This window comes from Acromyrmex echinatior, chromosome 19, assembly GCF_024713525.1.
Source record: "Acromyrmex echinatior isolate Ae372 chromosome 19, ASM2471352v2, whole genome shotgun sequence".
NCBI classification, from domain to species: Eukaryota; Metazoa; Arthropoda; class Insecta; order Hymenoptera; family Formicidae; genus Acromyrmex; species Acromyrmex echinatior.
In genome coordinates this window covers 6,389,965-6,410,601 of record NC_141870.1, presented here as the reverse complement: position 1 = coordinate 6,410,601, position 20,637 = coordinate 6,389,965, and the positions used below count along the sequence as shown (strand labels likewise).

Below are 20,637 nucleotides of genomic sequence, written 5' to 3'. Positions count from 1 at the left end.
CGCATGTATGATGAATACAAGAAGTTCATGGATGAATACATGCGCTTGAATCACATGAAGGAGGTGACAAGTAGCACGATGCTAAGCCATAGCTCTCCAGCTTTCTATCTTCCACATCATGCGGTACAAAATGAAACGAGCTCTACTACCAAGTTCCGAGTGGTATTTGACAGCTCATGCAAAACCATAACCGGACTATCTTTAAACGACGCATTGAGAGTAGGACCTATGTTACAAGAGGATCTTTTCTTCATTTTAATCAGATTCCGCACATTCAAAATCGCTCTCACCGCCGATATAACAAAGATGTATCGACAAGTTCTGGTCGATTCAACTCAAACACCATTGCAACGTATTTTTTGGCGAGAGTCGCCAGATGAGCTCATCAAGACTTTCGAATTACTCACTGTCACTTATGATATGTTATCAGCATCATTCTTGGCTATCAGAGCCCTGAGAAAGTCAGCGGAGGACAATGTGGATTGCTATCCGAGGGCGTCGCAAATAGCATTGAGGGATTTTTACGTGGATGATCTCGTCACAGGGGCCGACTCAATAGATGAAGCTCTGTCTATCAAGAAAGAGATCACTGCATTGCTGCAGGACGGGAAATTCGAATTTAGAAAATGGGCATCCAATGCTCTTGGCCTCTAGGATCGGAATTCCAGCGAGCCAAGAGAATTCACCTTATCCTCAGACAAGAACTCCGAGAAAAAGGCGTTAGGCATTGCATGGGATTGTCGAGCTGACGTATTCAAATATTCGTCCATCAATCATCTGCCTCCTCTGGAGATGCCTACCAAACGAAGCATTTTATCACGCATATCTCTCATTTTTGACCCAGTGGGGCTGCTAAGTCCAGTTACATTACTCGCCAAATCCATCATGCAGGACCTCTGGCGATTCAAGCTTGACTGGGATGAATCGATTCTCTTAGAATTATATATTAAATGGAAGCGCTTCGAAACGGAGTTACAGGAACTGCATGGCATACGCATTCCTCGTCTTGTCACAATCATAGAACATACCAATACAAGAATATACCAATTTGAAGTTACATGGATTCTCAGACTCTAGCGAAATTGCATACGGAGCATGCATTTATTTGCGCTCCACTTCAATCAACGATACTTATTGCACTCACCTACTTTGCTCCAAATTCAGAGTGGCACCATTGAAGAATCTGTCGTTTCCGCGCCTCGAGTTATGTGGTGCATTGCTACTGGCTCGTCTTATCAACAGGATCTCCAAATGTCTCACCTGTAGCATCCAATTGCATCCATTCATTTATGGACGGATTCTACAATTGTACTATCATGGTTGCAATCGATCCTGGTCAACCTTTGTGGCATATCGCACTGGTGAGATACAGGAATTAATATGGATTTGGCAATGGAATCACATTCCGAGTCAGGATAATCCCGCGGATCCATTGTCCCGCGGCGTCATGCCGGGTTCCCTGGCGCAAATGGAGATCTGGTGATCGGGGCTCTCCTGACCGAGACGTGACAGGGAAAGCTGGCCTCAAGAAGCTCTACCTGCAGACGTGGCCAACGTCCCTGAATGGAAACTTAAGGCTATCATCGGAATGAGCGCTGGTGCACAAGAATCTGACGTATTCTATCGGTATTCAAACTTTAATAGGCTCATTCGAGTCTTTGCGTACATGATTCGTTTATAAAAAGATCCAAGAGTTCAAGGGATTTATCCAACCATTCTCAGGAGATCTCATCTTTGCAGAATAAGGACATTCCACCTATATTTTTTAATGAGCAGCAACAGGCAATTTATCGTCTAATCAAAATAATAAAAACGAGGCATTTTTCAAGTGAAATGAAGGCACTTAGCAATCACAAGGCGGTTCCTACATACAGTCCTATCTTAAAATTAAATCCATTTCTTGACGATTCTGGCTTCTTACGTGTCGGCGGTCGTTTAAGAGAATCCTCTTTGCCTTATGCCTCCAAGCATCCAATGCTGTTGCCTGGAAATCATCCATTTTCCCGCTTAATTGTGATACATGAATATGAAAGGCTTTCATGCCGGACCACAAGCTACTCTGGCCGCGGTACGTGAGCGTTACTGGCTCACTTCGGCACGTAACGCCATTCGACAAATTCTCGAGGAAATGTATCGTCTCAGAGTTCATCAAAACTCGCTTCTGCTATGATGGGAAACTTGCCGGAACCGCGAATTAAAATTTCTTCAAAAATATGGTCAATGTGGAGTGGATTATGCCGGCCCCCTCTATTACAAAGAAGGTGCTAAAAAAATCACTAAGCTAATAAAATACTATATCGCAATTTTTATTTGTTTAGCCACCAAGGCAGTCCATATCGAATTAGCGTCTAACTGGTCGTCAGCATTTCTAAACGTCTTCAGGCGGTTCGTAGCAAGAAGAGGTTTCCCTTCGGACATCTTTTCTGACAATGGACTAAACTTCGTCGGCGCCGAACGCGAATTGAGTGAGTTAAGGGATCTGCTGCGTAATGAGTCAACTTAACAACATATCCAGAATCAAACCCTAAATTTAGATAGAGTGCAATGGCGTTTTATCCCACCACGGTCTCCCCACCATGGAGGTTTATGGGAAGCCGCCGTGAAGGCGACCAAGCGACATTTGGCTTACATTACAAAGAATTCCAATTTGAAACGCGAGGAGCTGGAAACATTACTCATCCAGATTGAAGCGATATTGAACTCGTGTCCGCTCATCCCTCTTTCCAAGGACCCCAACGACTTCACCTCTTTAACTCCCGAACACTTTTTAGTGGGTACACCTCTCACAGCTTATCCAGAGCCATCTCTAGACGAAACCGTACTTAAACCGTTTCTCCCGATGACAGTACATACAGCTATTGCGACAACATTTTTGGAAACGATGGACTCGCGAGTACCTTCATCAATGCCAGGAGCGTAACAAGTGGCAGATAAACGAACCGTCCATACATATCGGCCAAATGGTTATCATCAAAGAAGACAACACTCCTTCACAATCATAGCCTCTGGGAAGAATTCAAGACATACATCCAGGCAAGGATACAATAGCACGCATTGTAACAGTGCGTACTGCTAACAGCAGTTATAAGCGACCTATTACTCGTTTCTGTCTACTTCCAATTGAAAATTAAGGTCTGGTTATGACATTGAAAATTTAACGTTTTCTATGTATCTCTTAGTGTCCATGTTCATGTCTTAGTATTATTATCTTCATCGTTGACAACATGATGTTATTTTGTTGATCAAACATATTCATTTTTTGTATTTATTGTATTTATTGAAAGACGATTCTTTCAAGGGTGGCGGTATGTTGGCGCTTGTTAATGTAAGTTTAGCCGGTTTAATACCAGCCCGTCAGCTTGGCAACGTGATTACAACGTTCTCGTGTCGCTGATGGGGAGGGCATGCGCGCGATTATGCTGCTTCCGTCGTCTTCCTCGCCGTTTTTTGGCGCTTCTGTGTGCACACGCGTGACCGGTGCGCAAGCCGTTTCTTTTATTCTTTATAGTATGTGACGCGAGTGTAACTTAGATGTATTAAATTTTCACACAAAGCAAATTGCCTCTTTTTATTACGCGCTGCTGAATTCCTTCGGGCGTGGCCACAAGGCAAGGCGACACAGATCAACGACAAGCCACAAGGCACAAGACAAGTCTCTGACGAAGAGAAAATAGCGTTACACGTAACGCAACAAGAATACCATGATCCTTTCCCTAACAACAAAATTCAATTAATTCGGATTTCTTCTCAATGGTGAGTCATAATGTGCTCAACTAAACAGATTATTACGGCAAATATGTCACAGGCGCCAATGAAATCGCATTAAGTATCCTGACTACTCAGCTAAGAACTCTGCATTGACAGTGGCGACACAGAATCACGGTCTGGCGAAACCGATAGCCACACACTTAAGCACGAGTTTATATCCGTGTGCTCGTCTGCGGCGTGCTGAAAGTGAACGAGACAGCGAGCTCCTTCTCACACTAGTCGTTTGTTTCAAACAACCGAAAATGCTTCCTTAGCAATCTTGGTCGCTCAGCGATCCTAGATATCAATAAAGAGTGGAGGGCATTCTAAATAATATATAAATTTTAATAAATTGTTGTAATAGTATCCCTCCCATTAATCCATAATAGTATAAATCTTGTTAACAACAGTTTATGAAATATTTAATTGTTTACGATTTTTCATGCGCGTTATACGGTATATTCCTCCTTCATAAAGAGTTGCAAGAATAGTTCAGTAAAAGTAGAATTTTACCGAAAAAAAATTATAAATCAGTATTTCTTTTCACGAAAGTCTCGAAAGGCCATCAGAAAAGAAATGCGTATATTTGAAATTAAAGACTTGTGAAGAAAATAGGCGAAAAAAACCGAATAGCTGTAAAAAGCACGTTTTTTGTTTATAAAACGAAAGATATTGATTGTATGGAAAAAAGTTCGGTATAAAAAAATGTAGGTATTCAAATTACCAACAAAATGACGTGGAACATTAAAATCGATTTATTAGTTCAATGAAAACAAAATTAAAAATACTGAAAAAAGCCTTTTTTTTCACTCGCTCTCTGTTCATTGAGATTTAAACGCAAAGCTTTGAAATTCTCGTAAAATTTGCGTAATTGTTGAAGATATAATACTAACTTTTGCAAATATAAAAGTAAATTAGTGTTACACCAAAAATATATTTTGCAACTATGTTCGACAATTACACTAGCATTTGGCAAATAACTTATTAATAATTTATTTACATGTATCATATTTGCATCTGCAATTAAATTCACAAAAAACAATTTTGTACTGATAATTTCATACATTTAATTGTCCAGTTGGACACTTTTTACAGCATATTAAATAAAGAAACATAGCTGATTTGACTTTAAATTTGTTAATCAGATGCACTCCATACTCAAACGTGATTTTTTTAGTAATAAACTAAAAAAATGAAAATTCAAGAAACAAAAAAATTTCATGGTTACAATTATTTTGTGAAATATTTGGTTAAGCTATTTATTTATACCTCGTCGTTCCATTTCCTACATTACTATCTTAGCAGGGACGTGTATTAGGATCGGTTCCAAAAATGTAAAATTTATTTTGGAAAATTTTTCAATTTTAGAATTGAGAAAAAAATAAACCGGAATTGAAGTAAATCTTATACTTGTGGAATCGGGCCTTAGAAATATAGTTGTATTATATACACATGCAATGTAGCCGTGTTCCAATATATACCACCAATACTAAAAATCTGTAATATACATAAAGTACAGATTTTTAACTTTAATAGTTATATCGATACGAAGCCGTAGTAGCACTTTTTCCTTATGTCCAATGCCATTTTAGATAATAATAATATAGTATCAATAAATGAATACGACATACATAATGTACACATTAATTGATCATACATAATGTAATTCTTTTTCATGAATATCCATATATATATATATATATATATATATATATATATATATATATATATATACATACATATATGAAACACGTGTCCATATATTGACAATAATATATGTTACATCTTGACTAAACCCTAAAATGATATTGATCATAGGAAAAAGTGATGACTGTGTACCGATATTGTGCGGGAATGCACCGCGCGGAAAGATTCGAGAGAGAAAACGGCACAAGGTTGATATGATGCACGACAGTAAAGAGAACTCCATTTCTTTGTAATTTAACAAAAGAATCTTCTTTAATATGCTCAGTTACAAAGTCAGAAAATATAATTAATTAAATATTAGATTAACAGAATATTAAATGCGGTCACTTTTTCCAAATCGTATTTGGAATCGCGGTGATGGAAAATCTCGGCGATTTTCTCGGCACTTCTCGAAAAGATGCGGTTTTATAGCGGTTTTCACTAAGCGGTTAGCACGGTTTTACGAAGCGATATAGTAGCGAGACTATGACTCTAAGAACTCTAAGAAGTCTAAGAACTTTAAGAAGTAAGCAATCTAAGCAATCTGAGCGGTCTAAGCGGTCTAAGTGGTCTAAGCAAGAGGAACGGCGAGATCGAAGCATTTATTGCTTTCGGCCTGGGCTATCTTCTTGGGAGAAATCCATTTTGCCACAATCGTAATTATTACGTAGCATTGGTTGTACAAAATTGATTGGCGCTTTCGATTCTTTTCTAATGACGTTCAACGTAACAATCATGCGCGATAGAAAATCCGTACGTGGGATTGGTGACAGCGCGTGACGTATTCGTCGGAGCGCGGCGCTCGCGTGCGCGAATTGAATTGTTCTAGAACTTTCGATTGTCCGTTGCCGGTGCCTGTTTGCGTGTACCGAATTGTTTTGAAAAGACTAAAGAACGACGAATCCCTGACTTCGACGAGGCTTAATGTCAGGCTCGAGATGAAATCACGAGCTCGCCTTGTGCGTGCGTTCAATAACAATTACTGTCGGTCGATCGAAGGAGTTCTTACTTTTTTTCCGAATTACCGATCTCAAACATTCCCGCCCGCCTCGTCATCTCCGTGACGATATATGTATAAAAAGTTACGCATTGAGATTACAATAAAACCGCAAACACGTACATAAGATATGCGATACAATACATTGAATCCGTGGAAGAGCTTGAACCGTGAACGAGAGTTATATGATAAAATACAATTGGAGCAATGATTCACGAACGTACAGGCGATCAATTCCAGCTCTCCCTTACATTCGATGCATTAGTGTGCGAGATAAACGCGGTAGCATCTTCTGGCAATAGAACTAATTTGACTAAAGGACGAATTAATTCGGATGAGGCTGTTTTGACTGTGACCACTCGCACAACGCCGTCGTCTCCAGGATGTAGCTGCGTGATCCGTGCCAGTGGCTACTTATTTGGCGGTGAGAGCTCGGAACGAATGATGCATAGCGATCCAATGCGTGGTGGCAAAGCGTCCTTGGTCCATTTCGGTCTGGTAGCCAGAGTGTGTAAGTACTCGCGTGACCATCTCTGCCAGAAGTGGTCTCGCATTCGTTGGATAAATTGCCACCTAGAAAGCAAATTTTCCTTCTTGTCCGACAAGGAAGGCTCGGGAATGACTAGCAGTGGTGCCCCGATGAGCAGGTGATCTGGTGTCAGAGCTGTGAGATCGTCGGAGTCGTCTGAGAGGGCATGCATGGACCGGGAGTTCAGGCATGCCTCCACTTGTGCGAGCAGGGTGCTCATTTCTTCGAAGGTGAGCCTGGTTTCGCCGATGGTTCGGCGCAGGTGATACTTAGCCGATTTCACGGCCGCCTCCCAGAGTCCACCAAAATGTGGTGCTGAAGGGGGATTAAAATGCCAATAGATCCCCTCTGATGTAGCGACGTGTGCGATCTTTCGTCCTTCTGACGAGGAGGCTCGGAGCATCTCTCGAAGTTGCCGGTCGGCGCCCAAAAAATTGGTGCCGCAATCGGAATAGATGTCCGTGCACAGTCCTCGGCGAGATGTGAAGCGACGGAGAGCAGCCAGAAACGCGTCGGTGGTGTATGCTGAAACAGCCTCGAGGTGAACGGCCTTGGAGCTAAAACAAACAAAGACGGCGATGAACGCTTTGTGAGCGCTGTGCCCACGCCCTTTGCTCGTCCTGATGAAGATAGGCCCAGCGTAATCGATGCTCACATGAAGAAATGGTCGTGCAGGAGTCACTCTTCCTGGAAGAAGGTTTCCCATTTTCGGTTGCGGAGTGGCAGCCCTTCACCGAGTGCATGTCACGCACTGATGCAGCCATCGCTTGACCACCGCTCGGCCTTGTGGAATCCAGAACCGGAGGCGAAGCATTCCCAGGGTCATCTAAACTCCTCCGTGGAGAGTACGGCGATGGTATGCTTCCACCAGCAGGCGAGTGAGCCATGACCTTGGAGGCACGATGATAGGATGTCGCTCGTCGAAAGACAGCGCTGCGTGCTTGAGGCGTCCTCCGACTCGCAGGACGCCTCCGTGTTCGTCCATGTACGGGCTGAGGGTTCGCAGATGGCTGGATCGTGCAAGACAGCGTTGGTTTCCGATAGCAGTCATCTCCTCCTGATAATGCCGTGACTGCACTACGCGAATCCATTGAAGGAGTGCTGCGTCGAGTTCAGCTGGGAGAAGCGCTGACCCGTGGAGCTGATTGTCCACAGATTTCACTGAGCGACTGCGGTGACGCCAGCGCAAGCACCAGGAAGTCACTCTCAGCAATTGGTGTAATGACGAGAACCTGAGGAATTCTTCCGACTCGTGGTTGCTCCTGATGACTGCCGCGAGTGTGGTGGCCCGTTGCTCCGGTACATCCATGATGGGCTCCAGATCGATGCTTGGCCATTGCGCCGGATTCCCGCATAACCATGCGGGACCCGTCCACCACAAGGGATGGCTGAGGAGCTCGCATGGTGTCAGTCCCCGGGAGGCACAGTCGGCAGGGTTGTCCTTGCCCGGGACGTGACGCCATTGAGCTTCCCGACGTTGCTGCTGGATTCGTGATACTCTGTTGGCCACGTAAGTTTTCCAACGAGAGACGTGACCTCGAATCCAGTGGAACGTGATCTTGGAGTCTGACCACAAGATCACTGGCGTTGTAGCTAAGTTTGGCACAGAGCGCGTGTGCACGAGTACACTTGAAAGTAAGGCGGCGGCGCAGAGTTCGAGTCGCGGGAGAGAAACAAGTTTAATCGGCGCGACCTTGCTTTTGGCTGTCAATAATCGAGTCTTTGTTTGGTTGTTTGCGGTGATGCGGAGGTACACCACAGCGGCGTAACCTCTTTCGGACGCGTCTGCGAAGCCGTGTAATTCAAACTGAGAGCTCGTGTCGCCGGTACCGAGCCAGCGGCTGACTCTGAGCTTCTCAAGCAGTGGAAGTTCTTCTCAGAGCCGCTTCCACTTTCCAGTGATGGTTGACGGCAATGGTGAGTCCCAATCTAGCTGTTGCAGCCAGGCCGACTGAATTAGAATTTTTGCTTGAATGGTTACTGGAGCCAGCCATCCGAGCGGGTCGAAGAGTCGAGCGGTCTCCGACAGCAGACTTCTCTTGGTAAACGCGACGACGGTGCGAGGAGGAACAGAGAAGGCGAATTCATCCCTGGTTGGATACCAGCGCAATTCCAGCGTTGAGTGGTTCTCTTGTTCCCACGACCGCGAGTCTCTGGTGAGGCAGTATTCGGGCGGAATGTCGCGAAGAAGCTCCTGGCAGTTGGCGACCCACTTTCGGAGAGAGAACCCGCCCGCCATGCAGAGGTTGCGGAGCTCGACTTGGAGAGCGATAGCATCGGCTTTGTTATGCGCTCCGGTTACGACATCGTCGACGTAGCAGTCGTGTCGTAACGCATCTGCGCCTCGAGGGAAACGCCATCCGTCGTCGTCGGCGAGTTGACGTAGAGTGCGAATGGCGAGAAATGGCGCGCATGCGAGACCGTAAGTGACGGTTTTCAATGTAAACTCGCGTATAGGCTCATCAACGCTGTGTCGCCAAAGAATGCATTGATGCCTTTGATCATCAGGATGAACAAGAATCTGCCGATACATCTTTTCGATGTCAGCCACTAGCGCGTACCGATGCCACCGCCACCGCAGAAGTACGTTCGCGAGGGGTGGCAGCAAGTTAGCCCCAACTAGCAGACGAGTATTGAGTGACTCACCGGACCTTGTACGCTGCGATCCGTTGAAGACGACTCTGAGCTTCGTAATGGTGCTGGATTCTCGAAGGACGCCGTGATGTGGAAGGTAGCACCGATCTTCGCCAGAATTCGGAGGTTCTTGCGCCAATTCCATGTGACCTTGGTCCTCGTATTCCTTCAGGAAGGCGCGGTAGAGATCGCCGAATCGTACGTCTCTCTCACAGCGTCGCTCCGATGGCGATTAAGAGTCGTTCAGCAGATCTTCGCGTCTCAACCAGCGTCGTCGGCGGAGATGCAAAAGGCAGTCGCACTATGTATGTCGTCCTTCGGCAGTGCGTTGATGCTGCAGTACGAAAATGTCTTCACATTGCTGCTCTTTTGGCGTGAGTGCGACGGGAGCGGGCACCTCTCGTTCCTGCTCCCAGAAGCGGTGCACAAGTTCGGCTAGCTCATGATCTGCGGTGCACTGAAGCGAGTGGCGCTGTGCTGAGTTGGTTACTTGGTCGCAACCTCCCGATAAGATCCAGCCGAGCAGTGTCTTTTGAGCGATAGCGCTTGGGGGCCTCCTTTGCGAAGGCCATCCTGGAGAATGATTGAGCATACTTCCGTTCCAAAAAGTAGGTCAATAGAGTCGTTTGCTGCGTAGTCCGGATCAGCCAATTGGAGCCCCTTTAAGTGTGGCCACTCCATTCTGATCTTTGCGTGAGAGCCTTGGTAAAGCGAAAGACGCGGCAGAATAAAGGCTCCGACGGTGAAGTCGGTCCCTGTGGTTAACGAGGTCACGTTGAGCGTCACCTTTCCCCTGCTGGGCCCGGAGCTTTTGCCGCTGATGCCGATGACTTCGATTGCGGATCGAGAGCGTGGCAGGCGTAGGCGCTGAACCAGAGCCTCGGAAATCAAAGAAATTTCCGAACCTTGGTCGATGAGCACGCGTGCGGTATGCCGATTGCCGTGACGATCAGCGATGGAAACTCGCGCAGTTGCGAGCAAAATAGCCTTGCGGTCGTTATCGCGGCGCATTGCCGACAGTGAGCTGACCTCTTGAGGTTTCGGTGAAACGTACGCGTCGTGTAACATTGAGTGGTGACGAGACTTGCACGTGGAACACGTCCTCGTCGACTGGCATTTCGCGAATGTATGAGAGGCAGTTGAAGCACAGCCTGTGAGTTTCGGCGACGGCCTTGCGGTCGACAGCGGATTTCTTCTTGAATTCTTCACACGCCATCACGTGGTGCTTACCCTTGCATAGGACGCATTGTGAAGATTCGGTGTATTTCTTGACGTGATGCGACTTGGTCGCGACGGGTTGTCGGAGACCTTGAGCGATTTTGCTTTGGCGGCTTTGAGAGTACGTGCCCTTTTGTTTATGAAGTTCATCAGCTCTTTATGAGTGGGCATGTCGCTCGAGGCGCTTGAGAGTGACTCCCACTCCAGGCGAGTTCTTGGATCGAAGAGCTCGACGACAAGATGATTTAGTATATCGAAGCCATGAGAGCCGATAGGCTTATCGATGCTCTCCTGGCCGTTGACTACCCTGGTCACGGCGTTGAAGATGCGGTTGAGCTCCTCCTCAGTTTCGCTCTTCATCTTAGCCACGGCGGTAAACTTGGAGAAATTGGAGCGTGATAACTCTCTCTTATTTTCGTACTGCTCGCTCAGCAGCTCCCATGCGCGTGGATAGTTGTCTCCGGTTACTGCTAACGGTCGAATCAGTTCCTCAGCAGGACCCTCCAGACAAGTTTTCAGGTAATGAAATTTCTCGATTGCTGAGATTGATGAATTGTCTCCCACAATGGATTGAAAGAGATCTCAGAATGTAGGCCAGTCTTCGTATGCGCCAGAGAAAGAATTAATCTTGAGGCGAGGCAGCGATGGTTTTCCGGAAGACTCATTACCTTCTGTTTTGGAAGCTGAGCTCGGTTCCTTCGCCTTGAGTTTCCGAACATAGTCGAGAAGGAGACTTCGTTGCGTGATGTACGTCACTCTCGCTGAGTCATCGACTCTGGTCGAGTTGTATTCGCTCTCCTCGAATGCATCTTCAAGATACTTTTTTTCCGAATTACCGATCTCAAACAGATATTAACTGCGAGTACTGAAAATACGTAATTATAGGTTTTCAGTATTGACAGTGTACATTGACACATGGCCCTAATAGCAGTTTCGCTGTCGTACAATGTCATTTTAGGTTAGGATGTGATATGTATTAGTGATATGTATAATATTAGTGATAGATATATAATATATTACACATATAATATACGTAGCTATACCATTTTTTGCTACGTTTAACAAAAAGATGTAAAAGGTAATCATTAAAATATTAGTGGTATGTGTACTTAAATGTAATACACATAGGTAATATTATACAATATTGCATATATGTATACTATAATGAGTGAATATACATACATTGTAGATAGAAATTACCAATGCTAAGCTATTTATGCATTCCCTATGTTTAAATATGCAATATTAAAATTGTATACATATATAATATATATTATATATATATATATATATATATATATATATATATTATATATATATATATTGTGACGTGACGTCTTCCGTCCGTCACAAGGGCCGCATGGCCTGACCGAATAGTGCAGTATAGCGTCCTGGATCCTCTCACCTTTTGGGAGGGGGCGGACGCACCTACGCTTCTCCCGCGTCGTCGTTCGCGTATCATGCGCGCTTCGCGCTGCCGTTTTTTTTTATTTCCATTTCGGTGTATTCCCGTACCGAGGGTTACAGAGGCCGGCGACTCCCGCGACCTTGGCGGAGTGACGCAATCTCACCGGGGAGAAGAGAAAGAAGCACGACAAGAATTGAGAGTCCAGAGACAACCGCTGAGGACAGACCGCCGGGAGGCACGATACCTGGCCCCGGGTCGCACGCAGGTGATATCTTTCCCGCATTCGTTACGTTTTCTTTTTGTATTATCGCAAAGCACCTTTTATCGCACCCTCTTCCAGGCGCAAAGCGGATAGAGAGTCAGCACGACGGGGAAGGCCACTCTGCTCTACAAGGACGGCGAGAGCCCCGGAGAGGCGCCTCGAGGCCACGACCTGAGAAAGACTACAGTGATCTCTCGAATTTCGCGCGCCAGGACACATGCGGTAGACATGACGCGGTTTCCGCGAGTAGCGGAAAGCCGCGGGGCCACGCGCCAAGCAGGTGATAAGGCCTCCTCGCGGGGAGAACGAGCCCTGCGTGCGCCCGGGAAGATTAGCGGCCAGCACTTGAGCTGTGGCCCGCTCGAGGAGAGGACGCAGGACGCCAACCAATTGAGAGCTTTCCAAGGCCAGCTAAGAGCACCTGCGAGGGAACCGGTGAGACGAACGTCACCCATGTACAGTCGCCGGGTTCCGCGTCCGGGAGGCGTAGATATCGGATTTGTGTACTGGAAATGCGAGTTAGTGCACGTGGTTTGATCGTGTATTAGAGTTCGCGGGAGTAGAGTACGCGTGTCGCCTCCCGGAATGGCCCTTGTCGTCGGGATAATTCCGGGGCGTCCGCCAAGGCCACAGCCTCATCAATTCTTATCAGTGTCGTTATCGCGGATCACATGTTACGTCGAAGTCCCGTTCCGTAGTATTGTCGCGTATCGTCTTTATCGTCTGTAGCGTTAGATTTACTTGTCCATTCGGTTTGCTATATCAGAGCCCTTAAGGTCGCGGGAATGTAACGCACTTGAGACGCCTAGTGTAAAACCGCCGGCTTATGTAAATCCGTTGTTGCGCTCACATAGAATTATCGTCTCGACTGTATCGCTGACTGTAAATGTGAGTCGTAGACTCGTTTAATATATTGGTTACCCTTGTTACTGTTAAATTCGTGTGTACTTTATTTTCGCTCCTATTCGCTATTCCAAGAGACCTATTATCCTCGGCCACGAACCACCCCCCTCTGCCACTTCCGAGGCTGAGCTGCCGGTTGAGGGCCCGTCGACATTCGCAGCTCGTTATAATATCGTAAAGTATAGAGAAATATCGCGTGAGTTCTGGAGAGAGTGGCACGCTCACTCGTGCCTGGCGCCCAACTATTGCTTTGTAATCATGTGCCGTCCCTAAGAGTAATCGCGGGAAGACGCATTTTTTTTCGCGTTTCGTTTAACGCTCCCCCCGGCATCTGATCGCCGGCAGGAATTTCAGCTGAATGTCCGACGAAGTTGCGCCACGCTCGTGAGTGCGGTTGCAATATATATATAATGCGTATATATGTACACATAAAATGAGGATTTATCAAAGGATTCGTAATTTGATTATTTTTTTTAAGATGTTATGTCTGATCATCTGCGTTTGATTCTCGTTAGCTTTGATTTATGTTAATTGTATGTATATTCTGATATTGAAAATATAAAAGCATATATCACTAATATCTGTATATTTGATCATAAAAAAACATATTTTTTTATTAAACGTAGAAAAAAGAGAATATCAGTACACCTTTTTGTTATACGTAACAAAAAGAGATGAAGTAGCTACACACGTATGTGAATATGAATTAGAAATATATTTTATGTTTTGTAATGTGTCTACATCATAATGCACATAAAATATAATTCTAATATTCACTAATGTGTCTATATTATGTCTGCATGAAAAGCTAAGTATGAATAATTTCTATCTCTCTTTTGTGGGCCTTCTACATTAGTTACAAATCAGAAGTCAGAAGCTAAAAATTGATCAATCACAGTCAATTTTTAGCGTCTGACTTCTTATTTATGGCTGATTTATGGCTTATAATTGTAAAAGGCCCATTAAACATAATAAAAAGAGATGGAATAGCTACATATGTATGTGCAATGTATTTACGTACTGACAATACATGTTACATCCTAAGTTAAAATGGCATTGAGAATAAAGGAAAAAGTGCTATTACATTATACATGTATTCATGTATTTCAAATACATAGTTGCATCCGAAGATATATCTAAGTCACAGTCAGAGTGTATTTAGTAAAAATATACTTATTGTAACTTGCTGTTAGTCAACGTACACATTGACCTATAAGTGTATACATTTGCTAAAACACTTTGAATATGATATACATAAACGTACATCATACGAAAATTATGCATGTGATTATTGACTGTGTAATATATGTTATATATATGTATGTGTAGCATATATTAGAGTGTCCAAAAAGACCCCGAGTTTAGGAACTGAACATAAAGGTGACTATAACTATAATCGTAAATGAATGTGAATTGTATTTGTATCGGCATGCATAGTACGCCAAAATATAATGCGTTGACCTATGACTATGGTTCACGTTCGAATTACGGCCATTCTTATGCTATAAGGCCATTACATAACGTTTTTAGAAAAAACGCTTCAGACAAAAGTTGTAAGGTTTCAAAGAAACTGTTTACTGATATTCAGTTTTTTTTTTCTTTATTAGTTTCTTTGTGTCGGTCATGTCAAGCAATCAGCTTTTGATTCCATCATGACAATGCATCTATTCACATTTCTTTAATTGCAGACGCAAAATTCTATAAATTGGTTCCGTAATTTTATCAAATTTGATAATCGAATGCCTCTGCCAATAAATTAAAAATAGTCAGTCCACAATGAACGCCTCTGACATTGGATCATAATTAGACAAAGCTCAATTTATTATTATAATATTAATCACTTGTATGATAAATAAAAGTGATATTTTCACGAATGACATAAAGATGCTAACCTTTCCCATTCTGGCCTTATAGGGTGCCTTCCAACAAGAGACACAGTGTGACACGGTGCATTATTACAATCTTGTTCACCATTACAAGAATGAGATACTGTATTGTACTGAGTGAGTCGCTTGTTAGAAAGCACCCATAACCTCTTACTAAAGGCAGACAATATTCTGCTACTATATTTTTTTTATTTTGTGGACACAAAACACTATATAAATATATATATATTATATATATATACATATATATATATATACATATATAGATATATATATAATATATATATATATATTTATTTATTATATATAGATATATATATTGTTTGAGATCGGTAATTCGAAAAAAAAGGTAAGAACTCCTTCGATCAACCGACAGTAATTGTTATTGAACGCACGCACAAGGCGAGCTCGTGATTTCATCTCGAGCCTGACATTAAGCCTCGTCAAAGTCAAGGATTCATCGTTCTTTAGTCTTTTCAAAACAATTCGGTACACGCAAACAGGCTCCGGCAACGGACAATCGAAAGTTCTAGAACAATTCAATTCGCGCACGCGAGCGCCGCGCTCCGACGAATACGTCACGCGCTGTCACCAATCCCGCGTACGGATTTTCTGTCGCGCATGACTGTTACGTTGAACGTCGTTAGAAAAGAATCGAAAGCGCCAATCAATTTTGTACAACCAATGCCACATGATAAATACGATTGTGGCAAAATTCCATTGGATTTCTCCCAAGAAGAAAGTCCAGACCGAAAGCAATAAATGCTTCGATCTCGCCGTTCCTTCAGGGCAGATTGCTTAGACCGTTTACACCGCCTAGACCGTTTACACCGCTTAGAGTCCTTAGACTTCTTAGAGTTCTTACTTCTAAAAGTTCTTAGAATTCTTAGAGTCATAGTCTCGCTACTATATCGCTTCGTAAAACCGCCGTGCTAACCGCTTAGTGAAAACCGCTATAAAACGAATCTTTTCGAGAAGTGCCGAGAAAATCGCCGAGATTTTCCATCACCACGATTCCAACTATAATTTGGAAAAGATGACCGCATTTGATATTCTGTTAATCTAATATTTAATTAATTATATTTTCTGACTTTGTAACTGAGCATATTAAAGAAGATTCTTTTGTTAAATTACAAAGACGGAGTTCTCTTTACTGTCGTGTATCATATCAACCGTGTGCCGTTCTCTCACTCGAATCTTTCCGCGCGGTGCATTCTCGCACATTTTCTGGTCCTTCGAGCCGGATCTGAGTCGCAAGAAATATTGTTAGACAAACGCCGCATCACTTTAAAAATTTCATGTCAGCGCTCTCGCTCTGATTCGCTCTCGCACATATATATTATATATATATATATATAATACAATATATATAATATAATATAATAAATATATATAATATAATAATACTATATATATATATATTATATACATGGTCCATTATAAAAGTAATGCGCATTTTCTGAGAAAAATAAATTTATTGATCGTAGCGGTACAAATGCTCAAAATTCTTCAAAATACTCTCCCCCTGAATCAATACACTTGCGGAGACGTGTCTGTCACGCCTGGAAGGCACGCTGAAACTCCTCGACGGGAATGTCTCTTAGGAACGTTGTAACATGCTTTTGGATGTTTTCCACGGACTCCCAATGCTTTCCTTCCAGCTCTCTCTTCAGACGGGGAAACAAAAAAAAGTCGCACGGAGCTAAGTCGGGACTGTAAGAGGGCTGGAGGACCACCGGGGTGTTGCTTCGGGCCAGGTAGTTGGCAACAGTGAAGGCCGTGGCTGGGGGCATTGTCATGGTGAAGCTTGATCGCGTCTTTGATGTCAGATTCTCCGTCACTATCCCATGTATCGCAAATGTGGACATGTTTAGGGTGTCAGCGATGTACTGGATGCTCAATCGACGGTCGGAACGCAAAACTTCGCACACACGATTCACGTTTTCGTCGGTTCTGGCCGTTGTTTGACGTCTAGAACGGGGTTCGTCGGCGACCTCCTCCCGGCCCTCCTTAAACGCCTTGTGCCACCTCCCGGACTGTGACTTTGAAATGCAGTCGTCCTTGAAGACCTCTTGAAGCATTTGGAATGTTTCGGTTGCATTCTTTCCAAGTCGCACGCAAAACTTGATGGCGTATCGCTGTTCAAGCAAACGTTCCATCGCGCCGTATTACAAAGTCGAAAAACACACTTCACGCGGAGGCACGTCTTTCCACTCAGACTGCTCGGAGCAAACTGGCGACCGGCTGCCTTGGAAGGGCAGACCTCCCACCACATTTCCCGACCCATTTTACCTCGCTGCGATGAATATTCGCGTCACAATAAAATCATGCGCATTACTTTCATAATGGACCCTGTATATATATATATATACACACATATATATGTTGTGTGTAGAACACTACTACACTACATTGAATTGACAGTTCTGTTGCGCGGCAACGATACTGTGAACGCGGATCATACTGGTTACAGCTGATTGACTGGTATAATGCCGTCGTTTTCTACACATACAGCGTCACGCAAAATATATGTATGCATATACATATACACACATACATACAAAAAATTTTTACTTTTCACTCTAAGAAAAAAGATACACAATCGATATCATGGTCACATTATCTTCTCCTTAGCGACTAATTAAGAAAAGGCGTTCACCGTATCTAAATCCACGTTATTGTAAAAACTCTCTATTATTTCTGAAGTTCTATTATTGATACGTCATTTAAGTGCATTCTCCAGGTTTATTCCACTAAAAAAGAAATACAAATAGATGATCAGATATATGGACGCGGTAAAGTAAAATTCTATTGGGAGTATAAATTAATTCGGTCCGTTTTTTTGTGTTCAAAAATGCATTTATTTCAAAACAAAATGAATGAACAGATTAATTAAAGTATAGGCTACTACTTTTTCCCATCTCTCAGGCAATTTTCGAATTCCATCTCGAAAAAATGACTCGTCTTTGGAGGCGATCCAATTTTGAAGCTCATTTTCGATTTCTGCAAAAGAAATCAACTGGTGACGTGCTGCATCCTTCGGAACAACCAATAATCAGAAGAAGCAATGTCCGGAAAATACAGTGCGGTAAAACATCCCATTTGAGCGTTTCAAAATATTTTTTTACTTTTGCGATATGAGGCTGAGCGTTGTCATGAAGAAAAATAACTTTATCATATCTTTGCTCGTATTCCGGCCGTTTTTCTCGCAATGCACGGCTCAAACGAATCAATTGTAGCCGATCGCCCGTAATGGAATCGCCAGGATTCAGCAGTTCATAGTAAACAACACCCTTTTGGTCCCACCAGATACAGAGCATGATCTTCGAACCATGAATGTTCGGCTTTGGTGTTGATGTTGAGGTCGACGGCAACGATTGACCGGGCTTAGCGTAGTATTTTTTCTTCTTGGGGTTGTCATAGAATATCCACTTCTTATCTCCAGTCACAATTCGATGCAAAAAAACTTTTTCTTTGTTGTCTTTGAATCAGCTGTTCGTAAGTGAAAAATCGCCTTTCAACGTCTCTCGGTTTCAGTTCATAAGGCACCCAATTTCCTTGTTTTTGAATTATTCCCATGGCTCTCAATCGTGCAGAAACGACTTTTTGAGTTACTTCCAATGATTCTGCAAGCTCCTCTTGCGTTTGACTCTGATCTTCTTCGAGTTGTTAGGTCCTACAGACGCCACGATTTTTTTCTTCGCGACTATGGTTGGCGTCTACGAGACCCGAGCAGCGCCTTCTGATAACGGAACAGAAACACTAACAGAATTAAAAAAGGGACCAGAGAAACAGGCGCCGCGAAAACTCGTAAATCAACCTGGAAAGAACAATAACCTTAATGTAGGCCCGAAAAGAGACAAGATTGCAAAGACATTATAAAGGTACCGAAATCACGCAATAGTAAAAATCTAGGCTTTATCATCCGAAACTGACTAACAATTTTATCTTAGAAAACAGGCGCCATGTCGCACTTAAAAAAACGTAAACGCATAGAATAACTTCTAACAGGAGCGTTATTTGAAACTCCAGACTCGCAACTGACAATGGTAACATGGTAACTATTTGCTTATCTAGCCATATTTTCCGCAAGAATAACAGAATTCGTCATCCGTCTCGGAGCAATTGTCTCTTGGCTCTTTAAGGAAAACCATAAATCACTTTCTCTTCTTCTCGAAACTACTCTATATACTTTAGATCAACATTGATAGAACGTTATAAAAATTGTAAATCCCGAGTGACATTGCAACTAACTTAGCATCCTAGACAAAGAGTTCAACACCCTTTTTTTGGGATATAAATAGAGTCCCGTGGAAGCACAGAACGTCAGTACTAAATTTTGAAGCACCCGGTTCACGTCAGTACCAAATTTCGAAGCATTCGGTTCACGTCAGTACAGAATTTTAAACCATTCAGTCCACGTCAATGGAGTTCGCGCTTAGTTACTTATTGTCTCGCACAGTCCGAAAATCATTATAACGCGCTAATCACGCCAGTTCGATTCCGTCCGAGTGTGTAATCAAATCGCAACTGAAGTTAGCCATACGCCATGGCGACTGCTCTTCAGACGCTCTTCGCTGACGACGGATCTCCTTGGCCACTCGTCTAGAACCTACCCGATATCTTGGGGACAGCTACTAAGTAAGTCATAATTATTTACAGTCCACCCCCGCGTTTCCTATGGAAAAACACATTCATTGTACACACACACACACACACACACACACACACACACACACATACACGCATTCATCCACAAGATAGTATATATTTTTTATAGATAATATATATAATATTTTTTATGTAAAGAGAAGTTATAATGTACAAAACCCTTTGTTTATTATTTTATTAATAAATATAACTTAAGGTATTCCCCTGTCTTTTATTAATATCACCTCTCGCATTCACTTCCCTCGAATACCTAAGATCGCACAAGATCCCGGGTCAAAGGACTTATTAAGTTCCTTGACCGAAAAAATAGGACCGACGTTCGCACTGTCCAGCGAAATAGGTGTCATAGCGTCCCTTCGGACGTTGACCCACATTCCGGGACTTAAAGGGTGCGTACGACTCATAGATATTCGCCTCCGCGCGTATACCTGTGAGATTGAGTCTGACCGTCCTTCCATACCCTCTCCATTCTCCCTCATTGTCTCCTTGACCAAATTTTCAAGGGTTTGGACGTAATACCGTTTTTTTTTTGGTTAGACTTCTGTTGCTCGGACTAATATTTTATACTCTAGCAGACGACAAAAATTGAAGATTTTCACATCTACTGGAGTATTGAATATTAGTCCAAGAAACCGAAGTCTGTCGAAAAAAACGCAAAACTAGCAATCGTGTTGTGATTTGAAATTCTTTCAATTT

The 20,637-nt window shown here is 43.3% G+C and overlaps 2 protein-coding genes across 2 annotated transcripts; one reads left to right on the top strand and one right to left on the bottom strand.

Moving 5' to 3' along the window:
- The first annotated feature begins 1,316 nt into the window (after positions 1-1,316).
- On the top strand, positions 1,317-2,920 carry LOC105144955 (uncharacterized). The gene is made up of 4 exons (XM_011054220.1): positions 1,317-1,361; positions 1,645-2,068; positions 2,319-2,465; positions 2,535-2,920. Exons 1-4 carry the CDS (start codon positions 1,317-1,319, stop codon positions 2,918-2,920), a joined length of 1,002 nt encoding a protein of 333 aa, XP_011052522.1.
- Positions 2,921-8,835: 5,915 nt separating this feature from the next.
- LOC147906664 (uncharacterized) lies at positions 8,836-9,738 on the bottom strand. The gene has a single exon (XM_087416218.1). It carries the CDS (start codon positions 9,736-9,738, stop codon positions 8,836-8,838), a length of 903 nt encoding a protein of 300 aa, XP_087272344.1.
- Between the last annotated feature and the right edge of the window lie 10,899 nt (positions 9,739-20,637).

What these genes read in the sequence shown, in the direction of transcription:
- LOC105144955 (XM_011054220.1), top strand. Translation starts at nt 1,317, where the DNA reads ATGGTTGCAATCGATCCTGGTCAACCTTTGTGGCATATCGCACTG. An exon ending in CTTTGTGGCATATCGCACTG is followed by an intron (nt 1,362 to 1,644) that starts GTGAGATACAGG and finishes AAACTTTAATAG; the next exon opens with GCTCATTCGAGTCTTTGCGT. An exon ending in CGGCGCCGAACGCGAATTGA is followed by an intron (nt 2,466 to 2,534) that starts GTGAGTTAAGGG and finishes CCCTAAATTTAG; the next exon opens with ATAGAGTGCAATGGCGTTTT.
- LOC147906664 (XM_087416218.1), bottom strand. Translation starts at nt 9,738, where the DNA reads ATGGAATTGGCGCAAGAACCTCCGAATTCTGGCGAAGATCGGTGCTAC.